This window comes from Odocoileus virginianus, chromosome 20 (assembly GCF_023699985.2).
Source record: "Odocoileus virginianus isolate 20LAN1187 ecotype Illinois chromosome 20, Ovbor_1.2, whole genome shotgun sequence".
NCBI lineage: Eukaryota > Metazoa > Chordata > Mammalia > Artiodactyla > Cervidae > Odocoileus > Odocoileus virginianus.
The window spans coordinates 25778167-25797122 of NC_069693.1; the positions used below are offsets into that span (position 1 = coordinate 25778167).

Consider the following 18956-nt stretch of genomic DNA (forward strand, 5'->3'; position numbering starts at 1 on the left):
TTCCTTCGAGTTTTTTAATAAAATAATCTCATGCGGCAGAAAGGAAGAGGTCAGGGGTTGGGGCCGCCGCCTCTTTGGTTTGTGGCTGGGGAGGGTGGGCTGGAGGGCTCTGTAGACTGGGGGGGTAGAGGCTCGGCTTCAAGGCCAGATCCTGCACAGAAAGAGAGGGAGAGAGGAAGGGTTAGGACTGAACCAAGGAGTCCTGCCGCTCTCCCAGCTGGCCCTGGCCCCCCTTACCTAGGCTTGGAGATGGAGGTGCCTCAAGCTTTGGCCTGCGCTTGAGGACAGGGGAGCGCTGTAGCCTCAGGGGCCGTTCTGTGGGATACAGACAGACCTGGGGAGGGATGCTGAGGGCTGGCTGCCTGTCCTCACCGTCCCCGCTCCCAACACTTGCCTTTGGAGCCTCCGCCTTCCCCTCCCACCCCTGGCAGTGGTGGCTCCTAGCCTTCTGGCTCCAATTTCTCAACCCCTCAGGACACTGGTGGCCCTTCAAGGACCAGAGCCACGAAGGGAGCCCTCTTCCCCCATCTCCTTTTGTACTCCAGCCCACGGGGAGGCATTCCCCCCTCACCAGCAGGGGCCTGGAGCTGGTCCTCATGCACAGACACTGCTCGTCGCCCTGCCAAGCGGGGCTGCGGCCTCAGCCGGCCATCTGGGGGAGGCCAGGGGAGGTCAGGGTGTGGGCCTGACAGCCACCCCTGCTCCAGCCCTTGCCTCCCACCTTCAGGGTCTGAGTTCCCAGAGGGGACTCCTCCAGTCCCTAGCCCAGTATTGAGTGGAAGCTGGGGTATTTGCTTACCTTCGTTCCTGGAGCCTAAGCAGGGATCCTCTGGAAGGCCCAGGCTGTCTGGGGAAGGGCTGGATCTTCGGGGGCTTGGGCTGGGACATGGGGACGGGGGGCCTGGACCATCCTGTCGGCCCCAACCACGGCTCCTGAGCTCAGCGTTCAGCTGCTGCCCCAGTGTCTTCCAGGTGGCAGACTCGGGCCCTTGGCTCCCTGGCCCAGGTCTGCATGAAGGGTCTGTGGGGAGAGGGGTGTCAACCAAGACCTGGGTCAGGCAATGGTCCAATCCCCTGCAGCTTGTCTGTCCCCACATGCTCCCCAGCACTGTGGCTCTCACTCACCAGCAGACACAGAGTGGGTGCGAGACTTGATCGAGATAGGAGGAGCCTCTGTGGAACTGTCCATAATGTCACCTGCAAAGGCAGGGTCGGGGGTTTAGGCACCAGACCTTGGTGAGGGGAAGAAAAAACATGACTTCTACTCCTCCCCCCAGGAGAGCAAATCCCTTGTGGACTGTCTTCCTCCCCCAAAATGTACTGTTCCAGCCCATGGTCCCACTTACCATCTGAGCCAGCCTTCTTGATCTCTCCATCTTTGCTCTGTGGGAAACAGGGAAGTCAAGCTTAGTCCTGTCCCACCCTCATGCTAGCCTTGTTTTATTTATATATTCTTATTCTTGTAACTGCCACTAACAGCCACCATGGGTTGGGCAAGAACATGGCAGACCCAGTCCTGGTCTTGGAGCTCAGTCTGTGGTGGCGGACAGTTAACACACAGAAGCATATTCAAGTACAAACACAAATAAAGTAACTTCTCAGTTCTGTGATTCACTTTCTATAACTTAGTGTTTCTAAATTCAAGCTGAGTCTCACTTCATATGTGTTTTTTAATTTTCCTGCGAAGTTATAGGGATAGTCCATAGGGTGGTGATTCTTGCTAGGAACTGTGGTCAGAGGGTGGCATTAGCAGGGTGCATGGAGAGTCAAGGAAGGCCCAAAGGGAAACAGATGGAGGAAGAGGGAGGGACCTTGTGTAGCCCTTGGATGGTGGTGAGAGGCTGGAAGTTGGGGAGAGAGGAGTTCCAGACAGAGGAGCCTGTGTGAAGGTCCTGAGATGCAACGGGGGTTGAGAGCAGTGAGATGAAGGCAGTGACCAGGGCTGAGGCCCTGTTGGGCCCTGAGGCAGGATTAGGAGTCAAGTCCCCTAGAGGATTTGCTGCTTCAAATGAAGATGACTTTGAAAAGTCAGATTTCTGTTAGATCTGCAGAGATGGGACTGTCCCTACTGCAAGGAGTAGATACTGGTGGCCTGGGTCAGAAGGGAAACCAAGAGGGAAGAAAGGTGAATCTGACAGACCTGTCTGTCAGGAGTCTCCTGGTCACATAAATCACCCACATAAAGCCAGCTGCATGTCACCTGCCTCATTGCCCACAGCATCCCTTCCCAACTCACTTGCTTCCTCTTGCCTTCGGTGCTCCCACTGCCTCTGCTCACGCCGATCCTCTGCAGCATTACTTGTACTCGCTGCTCAAAGGATGGGGCCAGCTCTGTGTCTCCCCGCTCCAGGGGCCGCCGCTGGGGACAGAGACACCCAACTGGTGAGAAAGCCCGCTGCCCCCACTGTTTCAGGGGAGCCCTTGCTCCTGGTCACCAGGCCTCACCTTGTCGGGCCTGGCACCCACTGTCTCCTCCTCTTCAGCAGGGAGCAGTATCAGGGAGTAAGCCTTGCTTTCGCGGGTGTATCGAGGGCGACTCCTGCGGGTTGGGTCTGGGCTGCCGGTGCCCCCCTCAGCCCCAGCAGGCTCCTCACCACGGCCAGGACGGGCTGGTGGCCGAAGCAAGTCCCCGAGTGTGGTTTTTCGAGAGCGGGGAGCTGCTCCAGGGCTGGTCTCAAGATCAGGTCGTGACCCACGTGTTGAACGAGGCTTCTTGAAGGCAAAGAGTGTGCCCAGCTTCTTGCGAAGTGTACGGGGGACAGGGGTGGTACCCCCCTCGGCTGCTGGGTCCTCCTCAGGGGCCCAGCTGTGGGAACAGCCAGCAGTGAGTGGGAATGCCCATGGAGCAGCCCACCCTCTCCTCCACCCTTGCAAATGCCCCTTACTCACAGGCGATCCTGGTGGATCAGCCTTTTGGAGAAGAATTCCTCCACGCCCTCATCCACGCGGGCACTGAGCCCATTCCCTTCTTGCGGCAGGGCTGGGGGCACCTGAGGGACACCACAGGGTTAAGGCTGAGGGCTGAGTTCAATTAAGACTTCTCCCCACCTTCCTTGTCCCGTGGCAGGCTCTGGGCAACTCCAGGACCTGGGAGCTGCAGTGACCCTTTGGAGTTGCTGATACAAACTCCCCCACTGTCCAGCGGTTGGGCAGAGATGCTGGTTTCAGGTACCACCCCCCCCCCCCTCCTGTACTTGGCCCTAGATGTACACAGCTCACACCCATTCTCATCCCATTGAGTATCCTAAACAGTCCAAACCACCTGGTCACCAGCAGACTAGAACCCAGGTGTCCCCTGGGTCGCACGTTCCCACTTAACACCCTCTCTGCTCCAAACAGTCCCTGCAGTACCCTCCACCCCCACCCCACTCGGCCTGCTGCCGGCTCAGCGGCGCCTGCTGCTGCGTCAGACCCTCTAGGGGGCCTCAAGCCGGCTCCTCCCCACCTCCGGCCCTGTGCCCACGGCCCGCGCCAGTACCCAGCCCACACATACACCCGCGCTGGACGTGCGGTAGACGCAGGACTGTCCCCACGGGAGGTGGGGGGGGGGGGGCAGCATCTTTCAGTAACCCTGGGGGAGGGAGGGTAAGACAGACGCCCCCTCTCACACATCTACCCGTGCAGCGGCCAACCCGAGGCAGAGTCCTACCCCAGGCGCTCCCCCCAATGAAATCCACACACTCGTGACCCCGCATGAGCATAGCCTAACGTAGGGGGTGGCCAGGAAGACGCCAGAACTCTTGCCGCGTGGCCAGGTGGTCTTGGGCCCCCACCACCCACCTCCCTGCCCGCCATCACCCGTAAGAGCGAACGGGCCGCTTGAGACCCCCAATTTCAAGAGCTCTGGAGTGGGGGGAGGGCGCTCACCTGGGGGCCCCCCGGCGGCGGGCGGTGGTGGTGCTGGCGCCGCGGCCGTGGTCGGGTCCGGGTTGGATGGCGCAGGGGCTGCCCGGAGGGTGGCAGGTCCATGCGCGGCAACGGGCCGGCCAGGGGCCCAGGGGCGGCGGGGCTCGGCGAGCCACGAGCGGATGGCCCCGCCTGCGGCTCTGCATCTTCCCCCGGAGCCGCCAGCTCGGGCTCCGGCTCCTCAGCAGCACCTGAGGGGAGCGCACCAGAAGAGCACCGAGCGCCAAGCCCGGGGAGGTGGCAGCGGCAGCGGCGCTAGGGTGGCGGGGGACCCGCCCAGGGCGTGGGGAGGGGCTGGGCTACGCCGCCCGCCCCCCTGCCCGCCCCTCCCCCGCTGCCGCTGTCCATGGTGCTGAGCGCGGCCCCGAGCGGCGCGCGGCCCCGCGACGCCGCCAGGCATGCGCATCCCGCGGGTTGGGAAGGGAGGGGGCCGTGGAGTAAGGAAGGAGTCGAGAGAAGGCTGTGTCCTGGCCCTGGTCTTCTCAGGTCCCACCCTGTGCTAACTGACCCCAACTTTATAGTTGCACGAGGGGCTTGGCCTGGCCCACTCAAGGGTCAAGGAGTTCCCAGGGCAGAGATGAATATATTGTGGCCAAGTGGCCAGGTCTATCTAATGGAACTTTAGTCCAACCTGAGAAATTCTTCCCCTGGGGCCCTGACTTACTGTGAGTGGAGGAGTCCACGTGAAGACAGTGGAGGGCTTCAGGCCATTTCTGTGGAGGACTTTCATCCTGGTGAGGAGGGCACAAACTCAGCCTGGGGTCCATACCCCAGAACAAGATGGGAAGATCTAAGGTTCTAGGCCCAGAGTTCTGGGACCACCTACCTTCTGCTCCTCTTCATCTTCCTTTTCTTTCTCCTCAGGAAAGAAAAGACCTTCCAATTCTCCAGGCCCAAGGGGGCTGGACTCGTCTCCATCTAGTGCCGGTATGACAGGGGGCATTGCCTCTGTTGCCTGTTGAGCCAGACTCTCCACCTGCAATATCAGGCACCCCAAAGATGGGGAGGCAGGGCCTCAGCAAAGGTCCTATCAGTGCTAAGAGAACCCCGAAATATTGGGCTACATGACCCCAGAAGACATTACAGAACCTCTGCAAGGCAGTGGCCGCGAGTCTGTGTAAGCACATAATCCCTGCTCAAGACATTACAGAACCCCTGCAAGGCAGTGACCAGGTGTGTGTGTCTGTGTGTGTGTAAGCCCACAGTTCCTGCTCACCAGCCGATCCCGGGCTGCACTCAGACCTGCCACAGCCTGAGCCACAATGCTCTCTGCCAAGGTCCCTGTGACTGACAGGCGCATGTCCCTGACGGCAACACATGACAGGCGTTAGTGTGCTGTCTTTATCCAGTCTAGCCCGGTCCTGCCCAGCCCAATCCAGCCTACCTGAGCCGAGTGAAGGCATCTTGCAGCAGGTGCTCTGGGAGCAGCTCTGGGAGACCCCTTGAGCCCCCGAGGACCCCCTCTAGCTGCTCCCTCCACCTGGGACCCTGCAATGTCTGTGGACAGAGGCTTCTTGTTGTGTCCAGTGTGGCCTGAGTGAAGTCCTAGTCGAAGGTCAGAGCACAGTGAGCGTGTGGCTGGGGCCCAGCCTCACTGGCTTGGGGCTCCAAACCCCAAAGAACACTGGGGGTCACTACAGACTCGGGATACCACAGTAACACTTCTGGATGGGGGTCAAGGCTGCATATGGGGAGGGGGGGCAGCTGGGGCCAGGGCACTATCTCACCTGAATGTCCCGGCGGCACACCTCTCCCACCTGTCCCAGCAGGCCTTCCAGCTTCTGCCGCAGCTGCCACTGGTGGCTTGGGGAACTCCCAGCCTCATAGAGAATGGGGAGAATCTGGAGGCCAAGGAAGAAAAGGAGTTGCAAGTGGACCCCTAACTAAGAGGGAGGCGTCCTCGTAGTGGGAGGGAGTGCTCACGCTGAGAGAGAAGTTGGCGTTTTGGATGGCATCCTCAGCCTGGTGCACAGCAGCTTCACCCTGGGGTCCAGCCCCACAGCCCAGCAGCTCCACGTGCTCCTGCACCGACTGACACAGTTCATTCACTTCCTGGAGGGCAACAGGGCTCAGCTGCAGCCTGGTCCCCTCCCTGTCCCCACATCCTGACTGCCCCCTTCCCAAGGTCTCCACAGAGGGGGTGAGGTCCTGAAGCTGACATCATCAGGACAGCCACTTGGGAACCTTATCTGTTCAAGAAGGGAGAGCAGTGTCTCCTTTGGTTCATTGCAGGGACTTTATATATACTTCCTAAACGTCCAGAATAGGAAGGAAAAGAGTGGTTAGTCATGTCAGTGTTTTAGAAGCTCAATCTGTTCATCATCGACCTAGAGGACAGATTGAGGGATGGAGAGAAATGTGAGTGAGGAGCTGTGGAGGAGAGACAAGGGGGAAGCAAGGATAGTTGGGTGGGAGTAAGGAGCGGTATGTTTGAGAATGGGTCAAGATGCGGAACCAAGGAGGTCTATGGGGGCTGCAATGTGGCCGAGAGAGACCTGGACTGAAGCTCTGTCCACAGCACTTGGTGCTTGTGGGCACCAGTGAGGCTGGGCTCCAGGGTAGAAGCGTTTTGTGGGAAATCACGAGATCTCTTGTGGAATGCGAAGCTCTGAGGTTGTCAAGATGCCTGGGCTCTGGAGCTTGGGAGAGAAGTGGGATTTGGGAACAGGTGTATGGGGAACATCTCACCAAGCAAAGAAGTGGAGGGAGATGAAGCCAGAAAAAGGGTCATTGGGTTGGGCAACAACAGAGAGGGAAGGCCCTGTGAATGGGAATTCACAGGTGGGGCTATAGTTGGGGATGGGGAGAACTGATTGAGGATTTAAAATACCTCCTGTCTTTAGGGAGGCTATTCAAATGATTTAAGGGAATTTCCTGTGGTCCAATGGTTAAGACTCCATGCTTTCACTGCAGGGGCCTGAGTTCATTCCTTAGTTGGAGAAATAATATCTCGCAAATCAGCTGTGTGCAGTAGCCTCCCCACGCCCAGCTTTTTTTAAAATAAAAAAAAAAATGCTTTCAAAAGGCAGCTAGTAGTGTTATCTGAGGGAGCTATTTCAAGAGCTATCAGCTCCACTGCAGATCAAGGAGAAGGACTTGTCTAGGACAGCAGGATTCATGCATGCTGGCTGCCCTCAGACTCATGGGGTCTCTCAGCGGCCACCACCCTCCCCACTCCCTACAGTCTGTTGGTGCTCAAGGCTGAGTGGGGGAACTCTGACCTGCTCGGAGGGGTCTGACCCCAGACCCAGGGGCTTCGGGCGGGAGGCGCCATCGGTAGAGGTGTGGTCTGTGCGATTGTTCCTCAAGAGACAGGCTTGGATCTGGGCACGAGAGAGACTGAGAAATGGTAGGGTGGGACCAAGGCACAGAGCAAGGCGGGGAGAGAGGGAAGCCCCACCTGATGCACGGCCCGTGCTGTCACTTCAGGACGGCTGCGCTGAGCCTGGGCCACATCGTTCAGAGGCAGAGGCATGGCCTTCAGGCTGCGGTTCTGTTCCAGGGCCTGTGCCACGTCCAGCAGGCCCAGAGCAGATGTGTGGTTTCGGTCCCAGACCACAGACCTGGGCCGGGCCGGGCCGGGCTTTAGTCGGAGGCAAAGCCCTGCAAGGCCCTCCCAACCCCACTGGCCTTTGCATTAGCACCCCTGAGCTCCACCTGCTCTGCTTCATTCAGCCCTACCCCAGTGAGGCCCTCGATACATGCCCTCTTCCCCCGTTGGTCCCACCCGTGACCCCACCCACCGGAGCCTCGTGTTGACCCGAAGCGCCTTGGCCAGCATCTTGGCACCCGTATCCCCCATGGCGTTGCCGCTGATATCCAGGGCTGTCAGGTTCGGATTGGTGCCCAGGGCCCGGAGCAGGACGCCGGCGCCTAGCTTCAGCCGTGACTCAGCCACGGACAGAGACTGCAGGGGCTGGGGTTAAGAGAAAGCCATTTGCAGTTGGAGTCAGGCCAGCAAGGAGGACGGGTCTCAGAGTCCATTGCCTGAGGATTCCACGTGGTCCCGTGAACTCACACAGTCGTCATCCTGCATGAGCTGAACAATCCGGTGCAGGACGTCGTCCAGGGTCTCCCTGTGGGCGGGGGCAGCAGTTGGCAGAAGACCCGGGCGGTGGGGTGCAGTTGGGAGGCCCAGGAGGGGGATGGGGGCTCACTTGCACCGGACGTTGAAGTTCCTTCCAAGCGCCACGTGTCGCAGGGACCGACTCCTCCCGATGGCCAGCACCAGAGTCACCATGTCTGAGCCAAAGCCTGGGGGGTGGCTCGGGTCACACACAAGGCGAAGCTGAGGGGTGGGAATTTGGTGGGTGGTGGGAGGATGGGTTTCTGGGCGGCCTCACCATTATCTGCCAGATCCAGGGAGCTTACTGCACCAGCATCACACACTAAGTCTTGTATCACCTGAGCACCCGCAGAGCGCAGCTGAAGGTGGGAAGCGGAGTGTGCTCAGGCCAACAGGCCACAGGTGGGGAGGATCAAGAGCCCAAAGGCCCAGCGCTCCCGCCTCGCAGCCCAAGCCCCAAGGGCAAGTCCCACCGCTCGGTCGGGCTGCTCACCTCACACGCGCTGAGGTCCAGGTGTAGGTCATTCAGGTGCGTGTTGAGCGCCAGGCCTTCCAGAAGCGCCCTGGGAGAGGGTGTCACAGGGGGTAGCGGAAGCTGGGAGAAGGGTCCCCAGAGCAGAGCGCAAACATCAAGAAGGAAGGATGCCCGGGAGGTCAAGGGTGCGATAAGAGCGGGCTGAGGTGGCGAGGCGAAGCCTGGGTATTGGCCGATAGGCAAGGGCATGGGACACTGACCTGAGTGCGTCGGGTGGTAGTTTGCAGCCCGCCAGGCCCAGGTACCGAAGCGTCCCGGTGCGGCTGAGGAAGAGTTGCAGGGCATCGGGCTGCGCCCGGGACTTCCTGGGGTGGGGAGTGGGCGGAGTGGGCGTCCCGGCGCGGGGAGGCGGGGTCCAGAGGAGTCCCGCCCCTCCCACCCCGCCCCCTTACGTGCGGGAGAAGACGTTCCTCGAGGCGTCGAGGTGCACCAGGCTGGAGCAGCCACCGCGGGACAGCGCCCCGAAGAGCTGCGAGAGGAGGGTGTGGGCTACACCGGCAGGAGGACTGAGCGCCCCCCACTTCAGTAGCCCCTTGGGCCACAGGCCCGCCCAGCCCTATGGATCACCCCCCCCCCCCAATGACCACCCCCTCACAGTGTCCAGGGCGGTGTCGGTGCCTGCGAGATTCAGGAATGTCAGAACATTAGGACGGCTCAGGAAACTATAGAGGCCCTGGCGGGAGGATGGAGATGGGAAGGAGTCAAGGATCACTCCACCAAGAGCTTCCCGACACCTCACTGCCTGCGGGACACCTCACTGCCTGCGGTGGCGTCCCCAGTCACCTCCCTAAAGACAGTCACTCACCCCATGGTCCTCCGAAGCCCCCAGTGCCCCAGGGTTCCCGGAAAGGTCCAAGTGGATCAGGGCAGAGTCAAAGGCTGAATTGGAAGCCAGTGCCCGGCCTAGAGCCCTCATTCCTGGTGATGGAGGAGGGGGCTCACCATCAGGAGACCCCACCTCCCAGCTCCACCACCCTACCCCATCCTCAGGCCTGCCTACCTCGCGGCGTCAACCCAGTCTGCGCTAGGCTGAGTCTCCTCAGGGCTCCAGGATGCTTCTCTAGGTGTCTGCTAAGGGCAGCCACACCTGCGGGATGAGGGTAGTAGCCGTGTGGGTCTCACCGCCTCCAGCACCAGCCCCCAGGGCTTCACCAGGCTCAGGTGTACCTCGGTCATCCAGCAGGTTCCCGGCCAGGCTGAGCTCCCGCAGTCCCGAGCTGCTGTGTCCTGCCAGTGCCTGGGCCAGTCGCCGGACAAAGTCTCTGGGAACCAGACCACACCCTAGGTGTGAAGCTTTGAGCCTGGATTCCCCGCTCCTCCCCAGGTCACTAGTCTCTCCAATCCAAACCCCCAGATTCCCCTCCCCAAGCCCTGTCCCCCCTACCCCCTCAGGCCACAGGTCTCCAGCACCAGCTCCTCCAGGTGGGATGACTGATTCATCATGTGCAGAATCTGTTCTGAGACCTCAAGGCTCTGAGAACCAGAGTCGGGGGAGAGAGCTCAGCGGGCTGCCCACTGGCCCCCCAACCCCCTCTCCCCACCCTCCCCTATGCTTCTCACCAGCTTCATGTCCACGCAGGAGAGGCACCGGAACCAGAGGTTGTAGGACAGGGCAGCCACACTCAAGGCCAGGTCCCTGGGCGGAAGAAGGGGCAGGAGCAGAGCTCAGGATCCCCCAGCCAGATCGTAGGTCCAGTAACCCTTCTCTCCATGGAGAAGCTAAGGCCAGGAATGTGGCTCATGCAATCTTCCTGTCCTCACAGCCCTGGCGGGACACTCACCGACTTCCCAGATGGCTGAAGTCTCCTAGGCTGAAATGGCGGCAGCCCTGACGATGGTAGATGGTGTCCACGTCCTGGGTGGGAAGAAAGTACCTCCAACTTGCTTGGGACCACAAGAGGTAGTGGGGACTTCTCAAAGCACCAGGGGAATTGGATGTCTCCAGAGCCCCCAGAGAGGGCCCTACTCTCACCCACTGAATCTCCTCTCGGAAAGGGAAGCCATTGTAGTCACACAGGGCCTCGTATGTCTCCGAGAAGCCCCCTGGGTTGGTGCCAAGGGTGTGATGGGGCAGGAATTGGGGCAAGAGAGAGACAAAAGGTCAGAGATGGAGAATGATCAGCCCCAGGCTGGGCAGTGGCTGAATGGCTCTGTTCAGTTCGGGGTCCTGCAGGAGGGGGGGTCAGCTGGAAGCCCTGCGTGGCCCCCGCCGTGGCCCTTACCACAGGGGCTGCTGGGTGAGGTGGCTTCTGAGGAGCTGTTTTTCTCCAGCCGAGCCAGCATGGAGCGGGGGGTGGGCCTCCGGAAGAGTTTCCTGAGGAGGGGGATGAAGGAGAAGGGGGCAAGGAACTTCCAGGCCCTGGGAGTGAGGCCCCCCACAGAGACATCCGAGGCACCCCTCGCTGCCCCCCTTCCCTGCCAGCCCTGCCAGCCCTTCCAGCTGCTGGGCCTCACCCAAGGGTTGAGCGAGGGAAGACCTTCCTGATGGCAGCAGCGATGTGCTGGGCCAGCTGTTCCAGGGCAGCCACACCAGTAAACTCCAGGACCAGTTCAGGCAGGGACTCCAGCTCAAAGGTGACCTGGGGGTGGGGGTGGGGTGAGGGATGGGCTCCTTGTGGGGGCTGGGGAATGGAGGGCAAGACCAGACTGCAGGCCCTGGTGGGGTACTAGGGGTCTCACCTGAGGGGGTGTCTCCTGCAGCACCATGGCCTGGACCTCCAGGTAGCTGAATGTGCAGTCCACCTATGGAGTGCCAGGGTGAGCTCCGACCAAAGCACAAGCCCCACCCTGTTGGGAGCCCAGTCCTTTGTGCAGCCTGGATCTCAGAGCCAGACCTGCCTAGACTTCAGTCCTGCCTGATGACGGCAGCCCAGTGCTACTGGGAGGGCGGAGTCCACAAGGACAGGATGGACGCCGCAGATGCAACCCTCCTTAGGAAAGCTGCTGGAAGGCAAGGGGGCGGGGGCCGGGCCGCTGGGACTCACCCTCAGAGGGAGGCAGGTGTGGAGCAGGTAGGCTCTCCATCGGAGCAGCGCCTGAGGGGAGAGAGTGTCTCACACCTTGGGCAGGGCAAGAGGCTCCTTCTGCTTGGGCCCCAATGACCCTCCCAGGCAGGCTCTGCCCCAGCCATACCAGGACATGACCTTGCTCGGCGCCCTCCCGCTCTGGCAACCAGGTTTTCAGCAGCAGTTCTGCCTCCTTGGGCCACAGGAACTTGGTGATCTCGCCTGTGGAAGGGCAGCCTGCTGGGAGACGGGTCCTGCCATGGAGGTCAATTCGTGCCCACGGTCTGTGGTCTGTACGGGGCTAGGGGGCCTGGACTCATCTACGGGGCCAGCGAGGAAGGAGTGGAGTGGATCTGGGCCGCCAAGCCCTCCTGAGGACCAGAGGGAACCGCTTGCCGGGTGCCCGGGGACTCTGGGTGGGCCACTGGTTCCGGGGCCGCACGGCTTCCTCCCAGCCACGTAGGAGAGAAGGAGCGGCGCTTACCTCGCAGCTCGCAGGATATGCCGTCGGGGGTCTGGGCCATGCGGCCGGCCCAGCGGCCGGAGCTGGCCCAAGGAGCTCAGACGAGAAACGGTAGCGGCGGCGGGCGAGCACAGGAAGCCTGGGGGCCCGGCCGCACAGCAGCCACCTGCTCCTCCTGCAGCGGAAGGTACGCACCGCTTCCTGCCGGGCCGCCCCCGGCCCGGCTCCTCCCCGCCCGGCCTTCGCGGGCCGGGAGATGCCGGGCGGGTACGAAGGAGGTGGGCAGATGCCAGCTGCCCGCCCGCGCCGTCGCTACTCTGTAAAGGTAGATCTGAGGAGGGAAGGGAGAGGTGTGCCCGGGAGGGTCTCGTACGTCGCGTGCCTCTTTCAGTTCCTAGACCCCTACTTCCACCCTGCTACAGTCCCTTCTGCGAGCACCAGGGGGCGCTGCCCACTAGGGGAATCTGCGGCCCGCCTCGGCCCGTCACCTCCACAGCCCAGCGAGGGAGGTGGACCTCAGACAGGATACATAGGGCGTCTGGGCGTCTGTTCAGAAAGGACCATCGGATTCCTCCTAACCTTGAGGACCCTATCTGTTGCTCCTAATCTGGAGTCCCTCACCACATCGGAGAGACACGAACTGTTGAAAGGGTGGGAAAAAACACCAGATGGGCCCAGATGCCCATCTCTGCGGCAGAGGTCCTTTGCTTTCATCAGGTTCAAGGTGGGTTGGGGCCAGAAGGTGCCACTGCAGGGAGGAGTGGAGTGACTCATGAGCAAAGGCGATGGATGTGGGGGTCCTCCCATGTCTGCCTTCTCCCTGAGCTGGAGAGAGCTTGGGGAGGGGGGACCACAAGCAGAGAGGAAAGCTACTGTCTGCAGGACTAGGTGGCCCTCAGGTCATGGGATGCATGATGCCCTATAGAAGACCAGGGACCTAGATTCTGGAGAGTTCACAGGAGGGGATTTAACCTTTTTCTTCTATTACAATCTAATTAAACTCTATGAGAAGAGAAACAACCCTCTGCCTTACCCATTGCTCAGCCCGGTGGGGTGAAATAACCTGAGGTGAGAGACATTGCGCAGGCCCTTGGTTTCTTCCCACCTCCTGCTACCCCTCCTCACCTTGAGGCCTGGAGACAGTGAGAGCATTTTTCAGTCATCTGACCATCAGCAGCATCTCCCCCAGCCCAAATCTCATCTCCCTTTGCTGAGGACCACCAACGACTAGGACAAAGTGGAAAGTAGAGATTGAATCAAAAAAACTTTGCAGGAAGCCACCTCCCTTAAAGCAACAGGCTCAGGTGTGGCAGCCCAGAGGCCACAGGGATGGACTCAGTTGGACAGGGAGCTAAGTTCCTGCCAACAGAGGCAAGAGGAAGTCCTGCTCTGCTGCCTCCCAATCTGAGCGGAGAGAGTTCAAGTTAAGACTCTTGGAAGACCAAAGAACCCATCAACTGCTTCGAGGGTCTGAGCTCACACACAGTATGGCCAAGTGGTCAGGAATGAAAGTTCTGAAGGTACATTACCTGAATTCAAGTCCTGACTCCACTTAACAGCTGTTTGACACTGAGTAAATCACGCCATCTTTCTGTTTAGGGCTTCCAGTTCCTGTTTTCTAAGCTGGAACTTACCTTGGAGTGTAAAGATTAATGTTTATTAAGAGAAGTGCTCACAATGTATCTGGAACTCAGTGGACACTCACAGTTGCCAAGTCTTACTGTGACAAACCTAAGACTCCAGAACAGAAGGACAGAAAACCTCCCTCCCTGGGATTTTTCTGTCCAGAATGATTCGAATGAGAAATACAAGAGGGAATAAATGCCAAAGGCTTCGAGCTGCTCCCAGGTGGCGGGATTCTCAAGACCAACAGCCACACTGGTAGCATCAGCCCTTGTCTAGTGAGTGCTATGGGAACGAGCAGAGGGCTATGGAGGAGGAAACAGGATCAGCCCGGAGATTAGGACAGGAGTGCTAGGCGAGCCACACATCTCCATAACTGCTTGCTGTCAAGGTGGCAGTGACGAACAAACATAACTGCTATCAGAGGCCTAGTGAACACATGGGACTCAGCTTCCACAAGTGAGTGACTCAAGAGGGCGAGAAGCCTTCAATTTGTTCAAGACCGTCTGTGTGTTCTAGACAGCATGACACCCTGTAGGCGCTCAAGAAATGCTAAAAGCTCATAATGAGGAATAAGCCCCACCTGTTCCAGTAGTACAGGATGAGGCCAGGCTGCAGCTCACAGAAGTGCCACAAGGTTCCTGTCAAAAGTTCTCTGGTGTGGAGTACTGGGAGAAGGCTTTACATTTAATGGAGTCACACAGGATGTATCATGGGGATGTGTCAATGGTGAGGAGGGGTAGGGGGGTAGGGAACCCCCTTCCAGCCTTATCTGCATCAGAATGTCATTTTTCTTGCCCCCTCCCCAAGCAAAACCAATCTGCTTGTAAACAATTTGAGTGTATACAATAATAGAAAAGCTATGTTAAAAATACAGATAAACTGTTTGCTGTTCTATTAAGTGATTTTCTATTATATTAAAAAAAATTTATTGGGGGGGCATGCCACATGGATTGCAATATCTTAGTATTCTGACCAGGAATCGAACTTGGGCTCCTTGTAGTGGAAACATGGAGTCCCAACTACTGGACCACCAGGGAATTCTCTATAATTTAAAAAAAAAAATTTAATAAAAATAGCTAGCTAGTGGGAAGCTGCTATAAAACACAAGAAGCTCAGCTCGGTGCTCTGTGATGACCTAGGTGGGTGGGACGGAGGTGAGGTGGGAAGGAGGTCCAAGAGGGAGGGCATATATATATACATATAGCTGATTCACTTCATTGTATAGCAGAAACTAACACAGCACTCTAAACCAATTATACTCCAATTGAAAATTATTTAAAACGCTGCCTGCCCACTGAAACAACTCTGGTAGCAGGTACTCTGCTCCCTGGTGGCAGTAGGGGTTAGCCCAAGCATGGGATAGAGACCAAATGCCCTGACAGCCTCAGGCCACTAACATTCAATCCAAGTTGCTGACTGCCTGGTTCATAGTCCCAGATGATACCAATTTTTCTGGGAGCTCCAACTGCATGAACACTACCAACCAGCCAAAGACTTCACACATCTAGTCTTCTGTTACTTACTTTTCACTGAAAACTGGTAAGTTCAAATTCTGCTTAAAACCCCCTGGACTTCCTTAGTGGTCCTGTGGTTAAGACTCCACGCTTCCAATGCAGGGACATAATGGCTCTGATCCCTGGTCAGGGAAGTGCCTCATGCCATGGGGGTGTGGCCAAAAAAAGAAAAGCTCCCTATAATTACCTTGAGATAATAAAAGCTATTTATGACAAACCCACAGCCAATATAATACTCAATGGTGAAAAGCTGAAAGCCTTCCCATGAAAACCTGGAATAAGACAACAATGCCCACTTTCACCTCTTCTATTCAACACAGCATTGGAAGTGCCAGCCATAGTAACCAGAATGAAAAACAAAAGGCATCCAAATTGGAAGGAAGAGGTAAAATTATCATTATATGCAGATGAAATAATACTATATATAGAAAACCTTAGAGAGTCCACACAAAAGCTACTAGAACTGATAAATGAATTCAGCAAGGTAGTAGGATACAAGATTACATAGGGAAATTGGCTGCATTTCTTTACACCAACAATGAAACATCAGAAAGGATATGTACAAAAATCAATACCTCTAAACCAGATCTGAAAGAGACACGTGCACCCCAATGTTCATCACAGCACTGTTATAATAGCCAGGACATGGAAGCAACCTAGATGCCCATCAGCAGACGAAAGGATAAGGAAGCTGTGGTACACATACACCATGGAATATTACTCAGCCATTAAAAAGAATTCATTTGAATCAGTTCTAATGAGATGGATGAAACTGGAGCCCATTATACAGAGCGAAGTTAGCCAGAAAGATAAAGAACATTACAGCATACTAACACATATATATGGAATTTAGAAAGATGGTAATGATAACCCTATATGCAAAACAGAAAAAGAGACACAGATATACAGAACAGACTTTTGGACTCTGTGGGAGAAGGCGAGGGTGGGATGTTTCAAGAGAACAGCATCAAAACATGTATATTATCTAGGGTGAAACAGATCACCAGCCCAGGTTGGATGCATGAGACAATTGCTTGGGCCTGGTGCGCTGGGAAGACCCAGAGGGATCGGGTAGAGAGGGAGGTGGGAGGGGGGATCGGGATGGGGAATACATGTAACTCCATGGCTGATTCATGTCAGTGTGTGACAAAACCCACCGCAATACTGTAGAGTGGTTGGCCTCCAACTAATAAAAATAAATGAAAAAAAAAATAAAAATAATAAAAAATTTGAAATGTACAAAAAAAAATCAATACCTCTTAAAGTCAAGGCTGTATATTGTCACCTTACTTATTTAACTTATATGCAGAGTACATCATGAGAAATGCTAGGCTGGAGGAAGCACAAGCTGGAATCAAGATTGCTGGGAGAAATATCAGTAACCTCAGATATGCAGATGACACCACCCTTATGGCAGAAAGTGAAGAACTAAAGAGCCTCTTGATGAAAGTGAAAGGAGAGTGACAAAGTTGGCTTAAAGCTCAACATTCAGAAAACTAAGATCATGGCATCCGGTCTCATCACTTCATGGCAAAGAGACGGAACAGTGGACACAGTGGCTATTTTTCTAGGCTCCAAAATCACTGCAGATGGTGATTGCAGCCATGATATTAAAAGATGCTTACTCCTTGGAAGGAAAGTTATGACCAACCTAGACAGCATATTAAAAAGCAGAGACATTACTTTGCCAACAAAGGTCCGTTTAGTCAAGGCTATGGTTTTTCCAGTGGTCATGTATGGATGTGAGAGTTGGACTATAAAGAAAGCTGAACGCTGAAGAATTGATGCTTTTGAACTGTGGTGTTGGAGAAGACTCTTGAGAGTCCCTTGGACTGCAAGGAGGTCCAACCAGTCCATCCTAAAGGAGATCAGTCCTGGGTGTTCATTGGAAGGACTGACATTGAATCTGAAACTCCAATACTTTGGCCACCTGATGGGAAGAGCTGACTCACTGGAAAAAGACCCTGATACTGGGAAACATTGAAGGCAGGAGAAGGGGACAACAGAGGATGAGATGGTTGGATGGCATTACTGACTCAGTGGACATGGGTTTGGGTGGACTCCGGGAGTTGGTGATGGACAGGGAGGTCTGGCGTGCTGCATTTCATGGGGTTGCAAAGAGTTGGACACGGCTGAGCAACTGAACTGAACGGAAAAACAACACACTTAGGAATAAACTTCACCAAGGAAGTGAAAGGCTTAAATATGATGAGAACTATAGAACATTAATAAACAAAACTGAAGATAATTCAAAGAAATAGAAAGATATCCCCTGCTCTTGGATTAGAAAAATTAATGGTGTGAAAATGTCCATACCACCCAAAGCAATCTACAGTTTTAATGCGACCCCTATCAAATTACCCATGACATTTTTCATAGAACTAGGACACAGAATCCTAAAATTCAAATGGAACCATAAAAGACCCAGAATTGCCAAAGCAGTCCTAAAGAAAAACAAAGCAGGAGGCAAAGCCCTCCTAGACTTCAGACAGTACTATAAGCTACAGTAATCAAATCTGGCACAAAAACAAGACACATGGATCAATGGAACAGAGCAGACAGCCCAGAAATAAACCCACACCTACAATTAATTTTTGACAAAGGAGGCAAGAGAAAAAGTCTCTACAGCAAGTGGTGCTGGGGAAGTTGGACAGCTGCATGTAAATCAATGAAGTTAGAACACAGCCTCTCACCATACGCAAAAATAAACTCAAACGGCTTAAAGACTTCAACACAACAAGACACCATAAAACTCCTAGAAAACACAGACAAAACATTCTCTGTCATAAATTGTACCAATGTTTTAAGTCAGTCTCCCAAAGCAACAGAAATAAAAACAAAACTAAACAAATGTGACCTTATCAAACTTACGAGCTTTTGCATAGGAAAGAAAACCATAAAAAATCTAAGAAACAACATATGGAATGGAAAAAATATTTGCAAATAATGCAACCAACAAGGGCTTAATCTCCAAAATATATGAAGAGTTCATACAACAATGAAAAATTAAACAATCCAGTCCAAAAATGGGCAGAAGACTTAAACAGGCATTTCTCCAAAGAAACACAGATGGCCAATATGCACATGATGAGATATTCAACATCACTAATTATTAGAGAAATGCAAATCAAAACTACAGTGAGATACCACTTCTTAACAGTCAGAATGGCCATCATAAAAAAAACGTACAAACAATAAATGCTAGAGAGGTGTGGAGACAAGGGAACCCTCCTACACTGTTGGTGGGGGATGTAAGTTGGTACAGCTACTGTGGAAAACAGTGTGGAGGTTCCTCAGAAAACAAAATCACCAAGTGATCCAGCAACCCCACTCCTGTGCACATATCTGGGCAAAACTGTAATTCAAACACATCCATACACCCTATGTTCATACCTGCACTATTCACAATAGCCAAGACATGGAAACACCCTAAATGTCCATCAACAGATAAAGATGTGGTATATACACACAATGGAGTACTACTCAACCATAAAAATGAATGAAAAATAATACTTGCAGCAACAGGGATGCAACTAGAGATTATTATGTTAAATGAAGTAAATCAGAAAAAGACAAATAACATGATATCACTTATATGTGGAACCTAGAATATGACACAAATAAACTTATCTATGAAACAGAATCACAGACATGGGGAACAGACTGGTGGTTGCCAAGACGGAAGGACAGAGACGGAGGTTGAAACTAGCAGATGTTAAGCTTTTATATATAGAATGGATTAAAAAAAAAAAGTTCTACTGTATGGCACAGAGAACTATACTCAATAGTCTATGATAAACCAAAATGGAAAAGAGTATTTAAAAAAAAAAATGTATATATA

The 18956-nt window shown here is 54.9% G+C and overlaps 1 protein-coding gene across 6 annotated transcripts; it reads right to left on the reverse strand.

Annotated features, from left to right (window-relative positions):
* On the reverse strand, nt 1-12150 carry CARMIL2 (capping protein regulator and myosin 1 linker 2). 6 transcript variants are annotated; one of them, XM_070451125.1, is made up of 38 exons: nt 11997-12150; nt 11640-11752; nt 11492-11542; nt 11187-11249; nt 10962-11086; nt 10730-10821; nt 10289-10550; nt 10068-10143; nt 9892-9980; nt 9675-9769; nt 9508-9594; nt 9313-9425; nt 9103-9180; nt 8900-8976; nt 8708-8812; nt 8466-8535; nt 8250-8331; nt 8064-8160; nt 7925-7982; nt 7650-7822; nt 7307-7469; nt 7128-7229; nt 5830-5958; nt 5634-5747; nt 5291-5451; nt 5123-5210; nt 4733-4882; nt 4571-4637; nt 3868-4097; nt 2890-2990; nt 2446-2806; nt 2237-2359; nt 1347-1383; nt 1126-1197; nt 800-1021; nt 572-652; nt 238-334; nt 1-151 (listed from the first exon to the last, which is right to left on the reverse strand). In XM_070451125.1, the coding sequence occupies exons 1-37, from the start codon at nt 12034-12036 to the stop codon at nt 261-263; spliced, it is 4221 nt and encodes a 1406-aa protein (XP_070307226.1). In that variant the 5' UTR covers nt 12037-12150; the 3' UTR covers nt 1-151; nt 238-260. The 6 variants fall into 6 exon arrangements, with proteins under 6 accessions (XP_070307226.1, XP_070307224.1, XP_070307223.1 ...); XM_070451123.1 differs by having other exon boundaries at nt 238-315; nt 11640-11749; nt 11997-12149; XM_070451122.1 differs by having other exon boundaries at nt 238-315; nt 11997-12149.
* Nucleotides 12151-18956: the final 6806 nt, after the last annotated feature.